Source organism: Pseudoliparis swirei, chromosome 11 (assembly GCF_029220125.1).
Source record: "Pseudoliparis swirei isolate HS2019 ecotype Mariana Trench chromosome 11, NWPU_hadal_v1, whole genome shotgun sequence".
Lineage (NCBI taxonomy): Eukaryota > Metazoa > Chordata > Actinopteri > Perciformes > Liparidae > Pseudoliparis > Pseudoliparis swirei.
The window spans coordinates 18178600-18195811 of record NC_079398.1 but is presented as its reverse complement, the minus strand read 5'-3'; the positions used below and the strand labels follow the sequence as shown (position 1 = coordinate 18195811).

The 17212-nt window shown below is 42.2% G+C and overlaps 1 protein-coding gene across 1 annotated transcript; it reads left to right on the top strand.

Moving 5' to 3' along the window:
* The first annotated feature begins 225 nt into the window (after window positions 1-225).
* On the top strand, window positions 226-7211 carry mbip (MAP3K12 binding inhibitory protein 1). Its single transcript, XM_056427029.1, has 9 exons — window positions 226-349; window positions 1109-1225; window positions 1437-1652; window positions 2239-2335; window positions 2690-2758; window positions 3620-3787; window positions 3972-4069; window positions 6780-6818; window positions 6921-7211. Exons 1-9 carry the CDS (start codon window positions 230-232, stop codon window positions 7008-7010), a joined length of 1014 nt encoding a protein of 337 aa, XP_056283004.1. The 5' UTR covers window positions 226-229; the 3' UTR covers window positions 7011-7211.
* Window positions 7212-17212: the final 10001 nt, after the last annotated feature.

Below are 17212 nucleotides of genomic sequence, written 5' to 3'. Positions count from 1 at the left end.
GAAATATTAAAAGATTAATAGTCGAATAGAGCCCCAAAAAAGGAAATTATAATAAAACTTCATTAAATGAAACTAAATATAAAGTAATACGTGGTATACACATGCCTCACAAGCCAACGTCTGTTAGTTCGCGCATGCGTGTGAGCGCGCGCTCTCATTCTCCTGCGCTCACGCGGTCTCATTCTAACCAATCAGCGAGCAGCATTGTCCAGCCTGCCGTCGGACTGCAATGGCGGAGACAATGAAGCTGACTGGAAACGACGCTCCTCCTAACGACGCCAGCAGACTGTCCAGCTATAGGGACTGCGTGTGTGCGGTCCTGAAGCTGTTGTCAAGCTTCGGGAAAGAGGTTGGTCGACATTGTGTTAGCCCGAGGTCCCACCGAGAGACGTTTCCCTTCCGTTCGCGTAGTTTAATTAGTTAGCTCGCTGCATGCTAATGTTTTTAGCATCAGCACTGGTTAGATGGGGAGTCAAGAAAAATCCCTTCATTAACCCCGTACGGAGCTTTTCCCCTCCTCATCCCGGAAACCTGTATTTAACATGTTGGCTTAATTACATAATGACCATCTGGTTGAATTATTATGTACATATGTAATCTCTATTCCGGTCCTTTCTCTTTTAAGCAAGAATAAGACTAGCAACACCAAAACAAAAGGTCCCCAGAGCGAGAGAGAGAGAGAGAGGATGTTTTGGTCTGTTTGTTTTGTCTGAACAAACAGTCCACAACCCAAAATATATTACATTTAAAATGATGTGGCAGGAATAAATTTGCAACGTAATACTGCACATTGAAAAAAAAAAAATGAAAAAAAGCTGGAAGCAGCAGATACTTATCTTTAATTTCCTCTTTTAAAAAGAGACAATTATAAAACCCCTAATTCTAATATCAAAAAAATGGCTGCTCATGTATGATCAATTAATTATGTTAAACACTGAATGTGCGTGACGCTAATGTCCAGGGCAATGTAGCCTTACTCTGTGTGTGTGTGTGTGTGTGTGTGTGTGTGTGTGTGTGTGTGTGTGTGTGTGTGTGTGTGTGTGTGTGTGTGTGTGTGTGTGTGTGTGTGTGTGTGTGTGTGTGTGTGTGTGTGTGTGTGTGTGTAAAGCTCAAACTAAGTGATGCTGCTCTGAGAATAGAAGTCAGCATCGATGCTGTGGATCTACCGTCGTCTCCAGACACTCGCGTGTACGCCTGTCTGCAGCAGCACGTCACTCAATTACAGGTAAAGTGGCTGCGTTTGGTTGAATTGCATGATTTCATCGTGGTTATAAAAACTAAAAGGTTTTTTGCTGAATTGATGACCAAATCCATCATTATTTATGAAGGCACAAGGCTATTTATTCTTCTTAAATGTATCATATCATGTTACGCTTGTTTAGTAGGGGATTTAATTTAAAATATATAATGTGTGCTTTGCTGTTTTGTTGAAATAGGCCGTATCAGAGAGCTTAAAGACGCTGGTGGAGGCTCACCGCGATGCACCGTCTACAAAAGACGACGCATCAGTCGACGCCGCCGCCTCGCTGCCCCTCAGAGAGCAGACGACGACGCTGTCTGAGTACTATCCTTCCGGCCCGGAGGACGCAGAAAGAAAGACGACGGCGGCTGCCGATGATGTCATGATTCAGATCAGAGCCAGGAAGTCAGAGGTTAGTCCCCCGTCGGCAGATCTGTCAGCTGTTCTGGCGGTGACATTTTTTTAGTGCGCTCTTTAGTCTCTGTCAAGCAAATGAATAATCATAAGTAATTGCTTGACGTGCCGCAGTGAAGCAAATGTTTGATGGAGATCTGATAAGCCGAATTCAGCGGAGAATAAGGGGGTCCTTCAGTGCTGCGGTTGGGGTAGAGCAGACCACATTGCTGGAGGGCTTTGAGAGAGGGCCAGGTCCTTGATGGATTATGAAGTGGATGCTCATTACTCTGAGATTGCATGTGGATGAAGGACAAGAGGGCCCCATTCTGTTGTGCATTTATTTTGGTCGCCAAGCAAACAGTATTCATATTCCATCATGTGATGATTGGCGAGCAGTTAAACTTTTTTGGGCTACCTGGAATGATGCCCCACTTGCATTTCTTATTCCGTGTACATGACCGTTTGCACCCCAGACCATCACACTCACAGAGGCCGAAGAAAACAACGACAACGAGCCTCATTGCATTCTTGACACCTATCAATAGCTCATCCATCCGTAGCATCTCATTATCTGTGTCGTCTCTCCTTCTCGTCACCCCCAGATTGAGCGAAGAATATCTGCATTTATGGAACGCAAGCAAATGGAGATCAATGAAAACAATATACGTGAATTTTGCAACGTGATCGACTGCAATCAGGGTGAGAATGGGGGAAAGAGGTTTTGGGGGGAGGGGGGAGGGAGGGAGGAGGGAAGGAGCCTGCACACAGATTGCCAATGTTTGGGAGAGAGCTGATTTCCACAGGCGAGAGGTCAGGCTGAACTGCTCCAAGAGTGGGGCTGAAGTAGCTAACACACTCGGCCCTTAAAGCACAACCAGCTAAGTCCAGAAAAACACCAGACAGGGATTTTTTTTTCTTATTTCAAAGCATGTGCGAGACACCAGTAATTAATATATATATATATAACTCACTACACACTAATGGTAACAATTGTATGGGTGTAAGACATGTATTTCTTCAAACAATATTTTTTAATCCGTATTTTCTCTCCAGTTGAAAACAGCTGTGCCAGAACAGAAGCCGTGTTCACTCCGTATCCAGGTTATAAGAGCCATGTGAAAGGTAACAAGATCAACTTTTAGAGTTGCACATACTATTCTGCAGGTCATGGCAAACCTGGAAAAGTCATGACATTTAAAATGTTTATTTCCTGGCCTGGATAAAAGTCCTTGGGAAAAAATGTTTTAATCCCAATGGTTTTGGAAAAGTCCTTGAAAATGTTTTATATTCATGTTCATTAACACAGTTTGATTTAAAAGAATAAACATTTATATAAATATTTATTCTTTTTAATCAAACTATTGTCTCATTCATTTGTGTCATTTAAGGTTATATACTCGTGTACACACCGAGATTTCACAAAATGTTTAGTCATGGAAATTTGGTTTAAAGTCCTGGAAGTCCATTGGTCAACATGTGTATGCACCCTGATTTTTGTAATAGTCATATGTTCATAAACTTTTAAATCCTGTTAGAAAATGACAAGAAATGTAAACCTTCCTAAAATAATGGCCCACGTAATTTGTACAGGTTTTTCAGAAAACACTAAAAACTCGACCACATATTGATCATGAAATGATATTGTGATATATTATATTACAGGAGGTGGAATCACATGATGTGTTTAAATGAGGATGTCGGAGCTTTTACCAGAGGTATCATGAGGAGATGATTTATGCAAAAAAAATGACGTTGGATATTATTTTAGGAAGGTGACGACATACGAGTTAATGTCACTCTACAGTACCGTACATGTGTTATAACTAAATGTGTTTTTTTTAGTCCGCTTGATGCAAGAACTCATCCAGAAATATGTGCTGAACAATTTAAAAGCACGAACATTGATCCAACTAACCCCTCTGTACAATGTTATCTCGTCTCTGGTTAATATCTTGTGTCTTCCGCTTGTGCATCCGGCTGTAGTTACGCGGGTTGTGAACACGTACGGGCCCCAGACGCGCAGTGGGGGAGGGGGGGCCGGACCAGGAGAGGCCGGGGAGCAGCAGAGGGGCCCGATGGCGAGAGACTGTGGAAATGCAGCGATAGAAGAACGACTCCACAACATCGAGAATCACCTGAAGCTCCCCACAGGTCAGAGAAGGACAGAGCAACACACACACACACACACACACAGCGCCTCTCGATGCATATTATGTTTTCTTACGCTTGTATCTGAACTCCTTTTATTAAGACCGTACCTCTCTCTTCTTACTCTGAGGCGTTCCTTACTCTCCTTCCTTCGTCTACACGCGTTGTATTTGTCTTTATTCTCTAGCCGGCCCGGTTCCACTGAGCGTCTACCAGAGACTGAAGAAGCTGGAGGATCGAATCCTGGAGTTGGAGGGACTCTCGCCGGAGTACTTCCAGTCCACGGTGAGCCTCGGCTTTGAAATATATATATATATATATTTTATTTATATATATATTTTATAGATATATATAAATATAAAATATATATATGAATGAGATGTGTGACTTAATTTACACACGTGTAATCAAGTTACTAGAAATCGTAGGTAAACTCCTTCCCTGTTACATGCATCTGAACTGCAGAGCTGTGTGTGTGCCTTTTTTAATTGGACAGTATATTCTCCCAGTCCGTTACACATATATATATATATTCTTGAGGTATACACAATATGTAGAACAAATCACAATATTTTGTTTAGCCGATACCGATCGATATTGCGATGATATACATATACAGGACTGTCTCAGAAAATTAGAATATTGTGATAAAGTTCTTTATTTTCTGTAATGCAATTAAAAAAACAAAAATGTCATGCATTCTGGATTCATTACAAATCAACTGAAATATTGCAAGCCTTTTATTCTTTTAATATTGCTGATTATGGCTTACAGCTTAAGAAAACTCTAAAATCCTATCTCATAAAATTTTAATATTTCCTCAGACCAAGTAAAAAAAAAGATTTATAACAGCTGAGTGTTTGTCAAGGCTCAGGAAACCCTTGCAGGTGTTTCGAGTTAATTAGACAATTCAAGTGATTTGTTTAATACCCTACTAGTATACTTTTTCATGATATTCTAATATTTAGAGATAGGATATTTGAGTTTTCTTAAGCTGTAAGCCATAATCAGCAATAAATCAGAATAAAAGGCTTGCAATATTTCAGTTGATTTGTAATGAATCCAGAATGCATGACATTTTTGTTTTTTAAATTGCATTACAGAAAATAAAGAACTTCATCACAATATTCTAATTTTCTGAGACAGTCCTGTATATATATATATTTTTCTTTTCTAAAGTATCATCAGTATTGTGGATACAGTGACTTAGTGAGAAAAGTCAAATCATTCAACAGTTGGAACAATCTCCCAAGTTCAGAAAATGTGAAAACTGAAACGCAGCTTGTAAAAACCAGGAAGTGACACTTGTGCTTTATTACGATTTTCTAAATAAAAGCCGATAACCCGACGCCCATATACAGGACTGTCTCAGAAAATTAGAATATTGTGATAAAGTTCTTTATTTTCTGTAATGCAATTTAAAAAACAAAAATGTCATGCATTCTGGATTCATTACAAATCAACTGAAATATTGCAAGCCTTTTATTCTTTTAATATTGCTGATTATGGCTTACAGCTTAAGAAAACTCTAAAATCCTATCTCATAAAATTTTAATATTTCCTCAGACCAAGTAAAAAAAAAGATTTATAACAGCTGAGTGTTTGTCAAGGCTCAGGAAACCCTTGCAGGTGTTTCGAGTTAATTAGACAATTCAAGTGATTTGTTTAATACCCTACTAGTATACTTTTTCATGATATTCTAATATTTAGAGATAGGATATTTGAGTTTTCTTAAGCTGTAAGCCATAATCAGCAATATTAAAAGAATAAAAGGCTTGCAATATTTCAGTTGATTTGTAATGATTCCAGAATGCATGACATTTTTGTTTTTTTAATTGCATTGCAGAAAATAAAGAACTTCATCACAATATTCTAATTTTCTGAGACAGTCCTGTAATATGATATAATACGGATGTATAGCCTATCCACAGCAGCACTACCCAACAAGCTACCTGTCCGTTTCTCCTGTTTGTTACTTTAGAATCCTTTCCCACACGTCTCCCTCAGTTTTGGCATTTCATGCGTCTGATGTCAAATAAAATGAGATCTCCTCGCAGAGAGGAGTCTGTGGCTGATGCTAATGGTGTTTCCTCTTATTTGCCCCCGATACTTCAACACGTTCCCCTCTTCCACTTGCACTTAAAGCTGATTTGAATTTCTTTTTTTAAATGCAACGCTCGTGGTTACATTTACTTTAACTTTCAGAGGTCACTCGAGAAATATACTTTTTTTTCTTCTTTTTCTTTACTATGCCGTGATTTTTATGGAAAGCACAGCCTGGAAACAGTGCAGCGATACCGTGGACTTCACGTGCGACTCGGCGGACTCTTAATTCTCCGGTCCGGCCGCCGCGTGTGCAGCTCTGTGATTAAGTGAAGATGCTGCATGTCTCTTCACGCCGGTGTCTCTCTTCACACAGCACGCCGCCGCCTCTGTGAATATATGCGCCGCTCTCCATCTGCGTTTGACTCGCTGTGCGGGATGTGTGAGAGATGTCGAGTGTCTTTTTGAATAAACTGATGGGGCTCTTTTATATTCGGAGTGCCCCCCCCCCCCCTTTTTCTTCTTTTTTTGGCAGTTTCTGAAAATACTGTAGTCTGGCGTCTGCTTGAGAGCGGCACACAGTTTGCACACAATTTCAGGAACAACAAAGTGACGCGGAACAGTAAAAGAAAGCTCCTAAATATGCAGCACTTTTTTTTTTTTAAAGTGCTATTCTACACTATTTTAAAACACATATCTTAGAGAAGGTGTCACAGCCCTGTTTAGGTCTGAGGGAGGAGGGTGTGATGGAGTTATTTCTCTTCCATATCCAATAAAGGCTGACACTTTTAAAATAGCAAATCAAATTGGATGAATCGTTGTTTTTTGCTTATGAAAGTTAAGTTTCCGTCTTCTTTTGAGTGCTTCTCAAAGCTTGAGGCGGTTTCGACATGTTACGAATTGAAAGATCTAACGTGCACTTTGTGTTTTTTTAATTATTTTTATTTGGTAGGCTCACCTCCACAAACGACCGAAGACGTCTCCGGCTCAGGTGAGGAGCTGCTCGGTTTCCTTTCGCTGCATATTGGAAGTCCAGGGTTCAACTCTTGTTGGTGGGCTGATGGGTTTTCTTTTCCCTCGCTGTGATCTTCAGGCCTACAGCCTGACGGAGCTGGATGAGAAGATCATCGCGGTGAAAGCAGCTCTACTGAAGAGGGTGAATGAATTTGAGTGTCCATTGTAAAAAAAATCACCACCACCACAACAACAACACAGTTTATTTACGCATCGTTGTTTTTTCTTCTTCATTCGTTCTTTTCACAAACATTTCAGATAAGCTTCGTTTTTTTTAAATGGAGGAAACAACTGTTTTCCTCTCGTTGTGTAATTAACTGAGATATCATTGTTACTTTAGATTGAAAAAAATAAATGTTTCCTTGGAAAACTGGACTTGTAACTTCATCGTGAACTCAAAGCTACGACGAGGAACGGTCATTCCGTGGTGAGTTTGGCGCCCCTTGTGACCAGAAGTGGTATTGTTTCCAAGAACCAGATTCCCTTAACCCTCCTGTTACCTTCGGGTCAATTTGACCCCATTCAATGTTTAACCCTCCTGTTACCTTTATATTTACTGACATATTTTACCCTCGGGGTCAATTTGACCCCAGCAATTAAAACCTCCAGAAAATTATTAGAATGAATATTGTTTTCCAAGTTTAAGTGTGAGGTACTTTGTTTGTTTGTTGACTACCTAAATAGCCCTTTAAATATATAAAAAAGTTGATATTTCTTATATGTTTGACACAGTGAAAAACAGCCTGGGGTCAAATTGACCCGAAAGAACACCGACATTAAACATTGAATGGGGTCAAATTGACCCGAAGGTAACAGGAGGGTTAAAAAGTCCTTTTTACTGCAGTTTAGTAGAGGATGTCATTAAAGTCAAAAGATCATATTGTAGTGTTTTCTAGGAATGTAAAAACAATCATATGCGATGAAGATTAATTATAAAAGTCATCGTTTAAAGTATGTTGGAAAATATGTAAAAAGTTCAGTATAGCATTTCTAAATAAATTTCATAACATGTTGTTTAATAAGTCGTACACATTCACAGCATGTTGTGGAAAAAGGTGAATAATGAATATAGCATAATGTCAAACAAATTAATGTTCGGTCAAAAATTGTCATAAGATTGCATCTCAAAAAATAATAATAAAAAGTCGTAAAGTAAGTCAGACAAGTCAAAAAATCGTTAAACAGAAGTCAAAGTATGCATTAAAAATGTAATGTACTATTCCAATAAAAGGTTCAAAAAGAATGTCGTGAAAGAGTAGTATGTCATAAAAAAGTATTTAAAAGTAAAGGTATAGTATATATTAGTGTAAAAAAAGACAGTATATTATCTAATAGAAATGAAAACTTTAAGCACCATTTAATTATAAATATTTGCGGATTAATTAAGAATCTGAACTTCACGTCGAAACGACAGTAAACAAATCTGATGTAAAAATGCATTGAACACATCTTTAGTCTCTTAAAGCTGTGTGTGTGTGTGTGTGTGTGTGTGTGTGTGTGTGTGTGTGTGTGTGTGTGTGTGTGTGTGTGTGTGTGTGTGTGTGTGTGTGTGTGTGTGTGTGTGAGATATGAATCTGGGAGCACCTGATGCGTCTGCCTGACTGCTGCGTGACGATAATGGTTGTCATTAAAGCAAATGACCTGATTACTGAAACTCTGTTTGGAAAACATATTGAAGACCCAACAAACCACATTCAATGAGCCGCCGCTGAGCGCCATGCTGAGACGCGTCGACGAGCGAGGCGCTCGCACAACAACTCACAGTCCCACTGACTCCCGTTGACACTTTGGGAGTGAACCCGGTTGAGGTTCTGGAGCCAAAACACAGGATGATGACAGTGAGCTGGGAAGTGTTGTCATCCTAAACGGGAACTTCGTGTCAGTGTAAAAGTCGATCTTTCATATTTAAAAAACTGTATGTATTAAATCAAAAGTAATAAAGTGAACTTAAAGATTATGTTTAAAGATTAAAAAACTGCGATGAAAATCGTTCATGCAATTAAACCTATAAACTTTTTTAAAGGATATTTTAGAAATTCAAAGTTTAATTTTCCTAGCAAAGCTTATGCTTATCAATTAAATGAGCATAACAAAACTTAATATTAAAGTAAAGTACGAGCACTTATGACAACTTTAGTACAGGACATTCACACAAGCGACTTATTCAAATAAAAGTTTAAAACGTACTTTTAAAAAAAATGTTTTTTAAAAAGTAATTCTGCAACAGGTGTGATGAAACAGAACTAGAGAAGAAGAAAAATCTCCTCTTCTAAACGACTAACTCCCCTTCATCGCTCTGCCGTTGCTCTTTGTACGTGCACGTCAAGATTTATTTCAGAGTAGATTGATGGAGTGACCCGAACACAAAGGAGACGTTTGCATTGTCCTTTTTTTTTTTTGGGGTGGGGAAGAGATATTTCATTCTTAAACGCGGAAATGGGATTTTTTTTCTTTCAGGTGTACACCCCTCTTGCTCCATAGACTGGAACCTTCTGGGCACCGAGGGACCACAATGCACATTTGGGGAAGGGGAGAGCACTTGAGCCTCGGCCATGTGGCTGGACATTGAAGGGGTTGGGGGGCTGGAGGGGGGGGGGGCCTCATTGTTCCCCTGGAGCTTTTTTTTGTGTGTGTCTCAGACACACAGTCCCCTCATGAGGGTTAATGAGGACAAATTGGCCCCGAGTGGAACAAATGAATTATGGAGCCGGACAAAAAGGCTTGTATTTGGTGGGATCCACCCCGTCATCTGCCCATTGAGCCCGAGCACGCCGCCTGAAGTGGCTCACGAAATATCTCATTATCTTTATCCATGTTTTTATCGCACAGAGAACATCACGACAAGTGAATTTAACTTCTTCTTTTTTTAAGCAGTAAAGTTTAGATCGTAACAACGCGACATGTGTGTGACCTAACCGCCTGGTTTACTTCCTCCAGTTCATGAGAAAATAAAATTAAAAAAAGTCAACATTAGTGTCAGTGGTTGTAAGCGCTCCAAAAAAGTTGGGTGGGAAATAGTGTAAACCCTTTATGAAGTGGACAAAAGAGCCACTTCCTCATTGACTCTGTGTAATTCCCCCGCCTGTCAATCAGTGCCTGATTTCTTGCAACGTCCTTGGGAACCGTGGTGGTTGGAAGAAGAAGAAGAGAAAGACACAGAGGTGTTCTATGGGGGTCCGGTTTGTATTTTTTTGTTTTTTTGTTTGGTGAGGTCACTTGGAGAGGATTCATATCCATTCATATCTCACAAAACTCTTAATGGGGCTTCCAACAAGCACCCCTTCGCCAAAAAAAAAGAGAAAAAAGAAAAGCTCTTTCCTGTGTGTGACTAGTCAGCTCCGGGGTCTTTATTCATCCTGTGGCTCCGTGTCAAAAAAAAAGACTGTTGCTCGTATGTGCCCCCCCCCCCCCCTCCCCCGAACAATGGAGGAACAAGGCTAAATCTTGAGCTGGGGAACAAAAGATGGGAAGAAAAAAAACCAAGTAAAAAAAACCTGGCTTTTCACTCTGCAGAACATTAGATTCTGACACATTTTTGCCATGGCAGCCCCCCCCCCCCCCCCCATCCTGAGTGCTTCGGCTCTGGTCTTTTTTTAAAGAGACCACCTGTTGGCAACAAGCCTGTTCTTCATTACAGACGGCGCCCATTATCACAGGATGAGCGCCACAGGCTAACTTCTTAAAGTTGACCCCGCTGCAGTTTTCCAGAAAAGCCGGTAAAACCATATAGATTACGTGTACTCACTAGTTTTATGCTCGTGAAATATTTTGTGTATCTTGTTTTGTTTTTATTTTAATAAGGGCTTTAGTGAGAGGTACTTCATTCACGTCCTTGTCAGTTACAAATGTCACAAACAAAAAGGACTCAAATTCATATTCATTGTTATAGGGAAAAAAAGAAGGAAAAAAAGTATTTACTGTAAAGTTGTTGATGGTTGTTTCATTTTTATTTGTGCAATTTCCATAAAATAAAATAAAAGTACTGTAGGAGGAAAGATGAAGGAATCAAGTGCAGGTACTTTGTCTTTGAATTGGACGACAATAACACTGTGTGTGTGTGTGTGGTGTGTTTTTTTGCTTTATTTCTTTGGTCCAATTGTGTGGAGATGTTTTTAAAGATAATGTTTAAAGATATATTTATAGATTTCACATATAGCTCTTAATAACAAAATTTAAAAAAACGTGTTTATAGCACCAAAATTATAGAAAAGTTTCATTTTTTCATGAATAATCGAGAGATCCCCCCCCCCCAAAAAACAGTCCCAGAATGACCTGACCTCAGGTCAGCCGAGGGGCGAATTCACTACGAAAAATACCTCCGTCACCCTCATGCCATCACTGTGGGAGGAAAGCAGTCACACTTGTTTCATGTTCACAAACACCCAGAGGGGGGGGGGGGGGGGGGTTGTTGCATGCACCTGTGACCCCCTCTTCCCCCCCGCCCTCCCCAACAAAGCCAACGGGTACCCCCCTCGCTTCAACCAGAGGCGCGTCAGCTGCTCTCGCCCCCCCCCCCCCCCCCCTCCGGAGTTAAATGTGCCCGTGGTATTGCCGCGGAGGGAGCAGCGGGAGTCGAATTCAGGCAATTACAATCAAGTCAGGGCGTAGTTAGTGCGCGTGGGCCCGGCTGCACCTGAGCTGGATGCTGATGAGACACTTAGCCCCAAACCCCCCCCCCCCCCTCTCTCTTCCGACAGCAGCAGACCCCCTACTGGACACTTCCCTTCACCTCATTTAGGCCTCTCTCTCCTCTTCTCTCTCTCCCTCAGGACTGCACACTCAATCACTCTTTATTCATTCTGCACTGTACAATAATAGGTGACTACTTTCCGATATTGTCCTTCGAGCACACCTGTGCGTGCTTCTTGAGAAGAAGACATGTGTGGAGAGTTATTTCTCTTAAAATAAAAAGAAGAGGGAAAAAAAGAAAGCCACAGTTGAGTGTGAGACGAGTCGCTTTGGATCATTTCTGTGACACACTCGCGACGACGACGTCGCCACACCGTCGTTCACCGACCGTCTCGGCATGGATACTCACGTGCAGGTGGTCCACGATGTGTTCAGGTAACGTGGGGGGGGGGGGGGGGGAAGAAGAGGGAGGGAGGTGCACTTCTTGAATATCTATGACCCAGAGAATACGGAGCCGGGCATCACAACAACACTCTTAGACCTCCTTTTTCTGCAATAAGATGCTCTCAGCTCCTCGTGGGAAGGAGGGGGGGGGAGAGGGGTCCCTCTCTCAGCCAACCACACTTTGCTGGAGTGTCATTAGGTTTGTAAAGGGCATAGATGGGTACCATAGAACCGATGTACATGGACTCTGGATATAAAATGGAAAAGAAAAAACCGTAGAGATTAGAGTGTGGCTGCAGGACTCGAAGAAGGGGGGGGGGGATATGGGGAGGGGGGGTTAACTGGAGACTTCCATCTGTAGTCGGTGCCCGTTCCTCTTCCAGTGCATTGCTCTTTGCTGCTCTTGCTTTTGGTGAGATTGCCAGCTTCTGCTCTCCAATCCCACTTTCATTGTCTCTTTGGATGCAGCTTGTTCGTCGTGGTGTTCGGTGTTCGGCGTTTGGGGAGAGCCAAAATACAAAGAAAGGTGGAACACCTCTCTCACTATTTCTTTGCCATAATGGTTGTCTTTTTGATTTTTTTAGTTTCTTTTTCCTCCCCCCGGGGGGCTTTCTGGAGACTACCAGGGGTTTTGGTTTGGTCTCTTTGAAATTATTCCATTTTGGCAAGCGAGAAAAAAAGAAAAGAAAATGGATTGTGCTGATCCTGTTTTGTTCCTGGGGAGTGGGGGGGGGGGGCAGCAGTATTATCCCGGGGCTGACACCGGTGGCGAAGAGGCAATCACAGCGGCCCTCGCTCTGACAAAAACACTCCATCTGCACGGAGAGGAGGAAATCACACCACAATGATGCCCGACTCTTCTGCCTCACTTGTGGCAGCTGGGCCCTGGGACCCGTGAACTGCTACACAACCGGGGCCGCCACAATGGCAGACGCACAAACACACGCACACACACACACACACACACTGCAAATCAGCAGCTGTAACACACACACACAAAAGGGCAAAAACGCCACACCTGCCATCACATTGGGTAGGAAAGTTGTTCTTTGGTTAGAATTGGTCTGCTGCAGGCTTATTACCGCTAGTTACAGTTTTTAAGACCTCCAGACAAAATGAATCCAGGGCTAACTGTTGGATATCCTAAGTGTGTGTCTCACACACACACACACACACACACACCAGATGAAAGGTATAAGCAGCCGTGTAGCGCTGCCCTGTTAGTATTCAGTCGTGTCACCTCGTTCCCTTCGGGGTCCCATACCTGGGGGATCAAACGCACCTCTTTGTGAGAGAGAGAGAGAGAGAGAGAGAGTCCTGACCCCCCCCCCCCCTCTCACCCCCCTCCCTGCTATTAGCAAACAGAGGAGAGCCCAGCTGACACCGCTCTTGAGATGTGCCATGCAGACGGAGGCCTGTGATTACAGCACAATCCTGAGGAGACAAACCCTCCACCTCGCTATACAGCCCCCCCCCCCCCCCCGCAACATACACACACACCGCGACAAATTCACCTATCTCTGAAATAGATGTTAATCTATCGGCACAACTGGCATGCCTCCGAGACCTTGTTGACACACGTGTAGCCATGAATAATCAATACGGCGCTATTTCTGTCAACACTCCTCCCCAGAACGGGTCATTTCTCTGGACTATTACCGCAGGGCAGATTAGAGATGCAAGATTGGACTTTCAAATTGGTGGTTGTGCATGTATGTTTCTGCCCATGTGTGTGTGTGTGTGTGTGTGTGTGTGACTCTCCAGAATACAGTCGACAGGTCCGTCTAGTGGCTTCGTGAAAACCAATGAAGGTATAAAGCAAGAGAGGGGAATAATTTGTTGTGAGAGGCAGAGGCTCAAGTGGGCCTTCCGATAGCAAATTAGCAAACCCTCATTTCATACGCACTAGAGAATAGTAATGCACGCACACACAGGCCACGTGCACACGCACACAGTAGACGTTGCAGCCACGGACTGGAGACCAAAAGAAGCAAGACACTTTTTTTTTGTCTTTTGCCTAAACATCTTTTCTTTCTCCATCTCTGGTATACACACACACACACACACACACACACACACACGCATGCATGCATGTGCACACACACATACGAGAGGAGAAAACTTCAATTTTATCTGCAGGGGCAGAAATCAATCTCACATCTCTTTAGTTAATCCGCGATGGCTCTCTAGATCCTGACACTAATAAGGTATTGAGCAGGTGAGGCCATGGGGCTGAGGAGGAGAACAGAGGGAGAGGAGGAGGAGGAGGAGGAGGCCTGCAGTCTGGGGCCCCGACTTTGCCGGCTGGCACTGTTCCAGTGCAATTATGAGGCTTGTGTATGGGAAGAGAAGGGTGCAGGAAAGAAGCAGCCGGGATAGAAAGGAGAGAGAGAGAGAGAGAGAGAGAAAGAGGGGGTGGTGGAGGGGTGGAGGGAGAAAAAATTGATCCCATCTGTGGTATGATGGTTAATTAAAGCAGCTCTTGAGCAGCCCAAGGATGAGAGGCTTGGCTGGGCTCCTGGAGGCACCGCTCTGATTACTCACACAGAATGGATGGTTTCTGAGCAATGAAAGGAGGAGGCCAAGAGCGGCCTGGTGGGGCGCGCAGACCCCGTCAAGGAGGAGAGACATGTGCATGCACACACACACACACACACGTGCAAATGGGATACAGACAGTCGCGCATGCGCTCGCATGCATACACGTATGGAACACGCGTCGTGTGCAAACATCGTCGAGTTAAATCTAAATAATTGCGTTGTGTAATGAGATGTAATGCGAGGCCACGAGAGAACAACAAGAGGAGCTCGAGAGGCTAATGACTAAACAACCAAAGTTCATCTAATTGTTGCGCATACGGAGAGTCTATTCGTCTCGTTGGGAAGAAAACCATGATTTTTTTTTATTCAGCATATTATTATTTCTGAATACACTCGTCTGCATAATATACCTGAATAAAAAGACATATTCTCCAACCCATTACATTGAAATATCCTCAAAGCCCCGTTACACCCTCCTCATTGACATCCAGCTCTCTCATATTCATAAAGGCCAAGCACAGCACTTTGGTGTGACCCCACCCCCCGATGGTGAGATGTGGTATTGCACAGCATGGAAAAATAATTTTAAAAGGGTTTCTTTTCTGCATTTCTGCACATTGAATACATATATATATATATATATATAAAAATACAGGAAAGTGCATGAACAAATACTGGGTACATTATTACTATTATTATGCTTTTATTACAAAATCGCAGGTATCGGTGGATGATTACATGCATGAAGCTCGTCTTATATTTGAAACAACAACGTGCCTCTGAGATGTAAAACAACGGTGAAGGAAACACACCCGGCCTCCTATTTTCATAAAGTTGAAGATATAATCATACTCTCCAGATTTAGAGAGGGGGGGAGGGGAGTTTATATCATAAACCTTCCCCAAAAATCTGAGCTGAGGTATGAATTATGTATATATACGGCGCTGCAAAAATAGAATAGAGTGGTGTAAGCGGCTGATTGGGGCGCAGACAGCCGAGGTCAGGGCCACGGCGCTAATTGGTGTCGGGCCAAACCGCTTGTGAGCTAAATGAGAAAATGAGACGTTCCGGGGGAGGAATCAGCTGCAGCCGTGTGTGGCGGAGACGTCTGGCTCCGTGTTTGTTAGGGAAGAGAGCTAAAAGCTACACTTTGAAAGAAAGGTGTGTGAGCCCCACAGCCCCACCCACGAGATACACGTCTGAGCTGTGATATATACACTATGTATATTATCACAGTGTTTCATTCAAACTGCATCTCAAAACATACCGGTTTATTCTGGCATTTGGTTAAACTCAATATTCTGCTTGTTTTAAGGCATATTATTTTATGGTGTATTTTATTGCAACATCTTTTACAGTGTATTGTACTTTTTGCTCCTTGTTTTAATTGATGTACTGCAAAATAAATAAACTTTACTTACTTATATTAATAATATTAAAGCATCTGACTTTAAAGAAATGCCGTTTTCTCCTTTACACTTTATTCTCTTGCATGGAATATCGCCTTTAAAGCCACTTCAGGTCAGTTTACCAACCATTATAAAAAAGAGATACATCTTCCACCTTCTCAATTAAGACGTGCAAGAAGTTCCGGATACACTTCATGTCACTGGGAGGGGGAGGAAAAAGGTGGGGAAATGACATTTAAAAAATAAATGATTATCCCAAATTGGATATTCTCTGAAAAACTTAAAGCATGCTCTGCACAATATGTTTCACATTAACACCTAATGACATGTGTAAGGGGTCGAGAGAGAGAAACTATTTTTTTGTGTGCATATTAATATTTTAAATTACATTTTTTTTTTGTCTTGTTTTTTTATGTTGTTATCTTCTATGAGGGCAAATGGCAATGCAGACATAAGACCACCCAACAGTATAAATAAAGAAACAATTTTTTACTGCCATTATATCTCCTCGTTCACTTTCACGTGCCTCTTGAAGCCGACGACGTTGATCGCTCGCAGCCACCATACTCTGTTTTTTTTCTTCCTGTATTTGTTCTTATCACACACAGGAAGAATTAAAAAAAATCAACACAAAGCACTCCACACTACATGACAAAGCGTTCCTCGCATGCCAAAATCAACTTATTGAATCCCCCCTTGATGCCGCGGTGCTGTTGGAGAACATTTAATTCCACTTAAATTATCTCTCATTCAGGAAATGTCTTTCCACGTGTCTTTTTTTGTGCACGTGTCATTGAAACGCAGCATTCCTCCACTCCTCGTGCACACACACACACACACCCCGACAAACAGACAAACAACAATGTGGACTAAATGACTAAAGCATTCCTTTTGTTCTTTTCCATTATTATGTCTCCCTTTCTTGCCTGGCTCTCTTTTCTCTCTCTTTTTTTCCAGGTATCCTTTGGTGTGCGAGTCCCGTGTAATCTTAAGTAAACGTCATCAACTGTTTGCTCATATCGCCCACGGAAAGTATGCCGGCGGCCTCCTTTTGTCCCACTATCAGTTGTTTAAAGAGGTTTGTGCTGTGATGGCGTGGCCAGCCGGGGCCGGCAAGGCTTTCAAGTGCCCCGCTCTCACCTGCTGGAGGTTTTAACCTCTATGGTCACTGGGAAAAACTGCTGACGCGGCTTTTTCAGGGTGTCACGTGGTACAACATAACTCACAATTGCGCCTTTGATACAGCACACCTGATGAAGGCGTTATCAGTGGTGCTTGGAGATTAATACGGGATTTATACTTATTAAAAAGACTCCCTTGCCTACTTTTAAATGCACTAAACATGTGAG

Coding starts and splice junctions, on each gene's coding strand:
- mbip (XM_056427029.1), top strand. CDS start 230: ATGGCGGAGACAATGAAGCTGACTGGAAACGACGCTCCTCCTAACGAC. Junction 2,336..2,689: donor CGTGATCGACTGCAATCAGG/GTGAGAATGGGG, acceptor TTTTCTCTCCAG/TTGAAAACAGCTGTGCCAGA. Junction 3,788..3,971: donor TCACCTGAAGCTCCCCACAG/GTCAGAGAAGGA, acceptor TTTATTCTCTAG/CCGGCCCGGTTCCACTGAGC.